At 46.5% G+C, this 3,780-nt stretch overlaps 1 protein-coding gene across 4 annotated transcripts in view; it reads left to right on the forward strand.

The window, feature by feature from the left end:
* Positions 1-2,271, forward strand: part of kmt5b (lysine methyltransferase 5B) — a 37,664-nt gene extending 35,393 nt beyond the window's left edge. For 3 of the 4 annotated variants that reach the window (XM_032516159.1, XM_032516154.1, XM_032516147.1), the window contains exon 10: positions 654-2,271. In XM_032516159.1, coding sequence (XP_032372050.1) covers positions 654-2,164 — 1,511 coding nt within the window. In that variant the 3' untranslated portion in view covers positions 2,165-2,271. The remainder of the gene's footprint in view (positions 1-653) is intronic. The other variant, XM_032516169.1, reaches the window with a different exon arrangement.
* The last annotated feature ends 1,509 nt before the right edge of the window (positions 2,272-3,780 follow it).

The raw sequence follows: 3,780 nt of genomic DNA on the forward strand, positions 1-3,780 counted from the left end.
TGTGCAGTACAACAAAAATATGGTGTTTTCTGAAAATTAGAACCACATAAACCTCTTCTGATACAACCTCTAAATACAATAATGAACCTGGAAATGAGCAGAATGTGAGCACTTTAAATAACAAATTAAATGAAAAGTTGTAATTTTGGAAACAAATCCCACATCAAATCTAAATAGATACATAAACTAAGAAGATGTCTTGACGTCTGAAGTCTAAATTGAAATCTCACATCAAAACTAAATAGAAAAATCTCTTCAAATACATAAACTAAGAAGATGTCGTGACGTCTAAAGTGAAATCTCAAATAGATCACGCCGTCGGCATCAAGATTATTTTTTTATCTCAATGGGTTGTAATCTTTACACATTTACATCCATTTTGAACCCATTCACGATGCATCGTCACGTCCCTATTAGCTGTATAAAGATTTAACACTTAAACAATCAATTTCTTTATTTTAGGGATTCTTGCAATTATATTTAACTATTCTATAGTTCTCACTGTATTTAAATTCTTAATGTTGAGGGACTAGGTCCAAAAATACTATTTGATTTTGGTAAATATCACCTGGCCAAGAGTGTAGGTGGGTTTCTGAAAATGTTATAAATACGTAATGTGCAACATTTGATTTTTGATTTTTTTGTTTTCCCAGCAGCTGCCAGAAAAAGAACATCATCATCTGGCCTGAAGTATAAAAACAGGACTCAATCGAGACAGACTTTGTCCAGAGCCCTTACTACCTCATGTTCGAAACAAGGTCGTGTGAACAATAACAGGGTACCAAAGAGACTAAAATCCCAATCCAAGCCTTCACTAAGTAAAGTCCAGTTGCGGAGTCGCAGGAGGGGCGCGGAGCCCAAGGCGTTGGCCAAAGGCGAGACTTGCCAGCTGGGTCTCAGGGACTCAAAGGTGTCGCTTTGCAAAGGTGTCGCCGTGAAGAAGGAGAAGGCCGGACAGGAGCTGGCGCAGCAGACGTTAGGCCAGCGGGGCTGCCTCACCCGTCACGCCGCCAAGGAAAATGGCAATCTCCCGCACGGGCAAGGCAGCGAGGGCAGCCAGTGTTCGACGTACAGAACTCGCAGGTCCACGAGGACCCTCGTGAAAGCCCAGGAGACGGCGGCCGGCGTTAAGCTGGAGCCCAGCGCCATGGACGGCTTGAGCCCGGTCCCTGGCGGAGTGGTCATTAAAACGGAGCCAGCCGACATGGAGGAGTACCTGCGCCACGGAGCAGGACTGGAGCAGCCGGCTCTGGACCCCGGTTTTGCCAGAAGAGGCTCGTGCACCAGGCGGAAACGCCTGTCGCGGCTCCGGACCGAGCGGATGATCAAATGCGAGGACTCGTACGGCGCGCCCTTTGCGCCGGTGGCTGCCGGCCACGCCGCTAACTTCTCGGACTGCGGCAATGTGCTGCTGAGCTTCACCGACCGGCACCGGGACTACAACGGGGTTTCCAACGGCAGCAAGTCCCTCCGCAGGGACAAGGGCAAGAGCGGCTGCCGGTCGCAGGACAAAAGCAAGAAGAAGCGTCAGATCACGCGGTACGACGCCCAGCTGATCCTGGAGAACAACACGGGCATCCCCAAACTGACGCTCCGCCGGCGGAGGGACAGCAGCGGCAGCAAGACCAACGACGCCAGCGACCCCGTCGGCTCCTCCAACCTTCCGGCCTCCGCGGTCAACCCGGCCTCGAACAGCAAGATCAGCATCAAGTTCAGCAAGGACCACGACAAGGACAAGGGCAGCTCGTACATCGCCAAGCTGAACAACGGCTTCGCCCCCGGGGTCCACCACGGCAACGCCACCAAGCTGAAGATCCAGCTGAAGAGGGAGGACGACGCGCGGAGGACACCCCAGACTAAGGCGGACCAGGTGTCCTACAACGGGGACACGAGCCAGAGTCTGGAGGCCCGGCACGGGGGACATCGGACCCAAAAGGTCCTGGCCGAGCCCTCGTCTGACGAGGACGACGAGGACGGCGACGACGAGGAAGAGGACGACGACGACGACGATGACGATGATGACTACTTCGACAATGAGTTTGAAGACGATTTCATTCCGCTTCCTCCGGCAAAGCGCCTCCGACTCATCGTGGGTAAAGACTCCATAGACATCGATATCTCCTCCAGGAGGAGGGAGGATCAGTCTCTGAGGCTCAATGCATAAGCTGTGGAGCTCATCACTCCCGACTTTCCCCTCTGTAAATAAAGATGATGACTCGCTGATCAACTGTTGTGTTGATGTAAAAGAAGAAACAGTAATTTAAAAACAAAACAAAAATTGCTGAAAAATGAAAGAATTTTGAATGAGTGTTTTTTTTTTTTTTTTTAAAGGTGCTGTTGACCTAAAACTAATCTGTTATTCACTTTTTTTCATCATCAAGTTCGTATTGGAGTTATTTATAAAAAAAAAATTATAATAATGACATTAATTAAGCAAATGGTTGTTCAGCCCCTCCCTGGGATTTAGGGCGTTTTCACACCTGCTGTTTATTTGCTCTTGTCCAAATCAGACCATGATCTTGTAAACTTGGAGCAGTTGTTCCCCCCCACCCCCCTTTGGTTCGGCTTTGCTCTAATTGGTCAGATGTGTCTTAGTTTATGAGCATAATTAGGACAGAAGCGCCACTTTAAAGGTTTACCGTATCTTTGTTTTTCGGTCAAATGGCCTTTTGAATGTGAGAGCTAGGGGCATGCTACTATGATAGCATCAAAATCACTGTTTTTAAAACTCAATTAAGTCATGAACTCGTGTAGAGACCCCTAGTGATACTTGGAGCAAAGTCTCATGTTGAGTCGACCCTTCTTGGTGTTATATACTTATATCCTAGGGATTTTGATGCTAGCGCTCTATTCAGCATCAAAATCACTGTTTTTAAAACTCTAAGAAGACTCCACCCAACATGAGACCTTTTCTCCAGGTATCACCAGGGGCTTTACACATAGTGGTGATACTTGGAGCAAAGTCTCATGTTGAGTCGACCCTTCTTGGTGTTATGTACTTATATGCCAGGGATTTTGATGCTAGCGCTCCATTTAAAAGTCCTAATTGTGCTTTTGAACGAAAATTTTACTCCAGTTCATTCACAAAAAGACCACAAGTTGCATTTTGGCGAGAGTCAACTGCCTAAAAGACACAATGGCAACCCATGGAGTGGCTGGTATAATTAATTATTCACTACCCATTTGGCTGGTGGACAGAGAAGTAAATTCTCAACCCCGGTACCAAGACCCCCTGGTACCAAGACCCCCCCCCCTTTCAATGAGGTCTCGGTACGCTCGTTTGGTCACCTGAGCGTGATCGCTGCATTCCCACCTTCCCCAAACGAACCCCACCAAAGGTGGAAAAAACTAACTAGTGTCATTTAACCAAACCACGTGAGGCAGGTGTGAAAACCCCCTTAAATCTGCATTAACCCCTAAATTAACCCCCTAAGTTAGCCCCCTAAATCTGCAGTCTGTGCCGAAAATATAAACCGCGGGAATTTACCAATTCCTCCTATATTTCCAGAATAATTTGACCCAAATCCTCCTAAGTGGAAAACAAGATTTGTTGTTTTATGTTCAACTCCTCCTTTTGAGTGAATGCACTTGTTATATTCATAATGGACATGGATATTGTAGAAAGTGTACAGTATGGTGACTATCTCCTCTGTCTCATAGGCAGGTTATAATTGAACTTTCTGATTTTTTTTTTTTTTTTTTTTTTTTTTTTTTTTGTCTCATAGTTCGTGATTTTTTTTTTGTGTGTGGCGAACCACGCTGAAACGTACGATGTGGCGT

Source organism: Etheostoma spectabile, chromosome 1, assembly GCF_008692095.1.
Source record: "Etheostoma spectabile isolate EspeVRDwgs_2016 chromosome 1, UIUC_Espe_1.0, whole genome shotgun sequence".
NCBI lineage: Eukaryota > Metazoa > Chordata > Actinopteri > Perciformes > Percidae > Etheostoma > Etheostoma spectabile.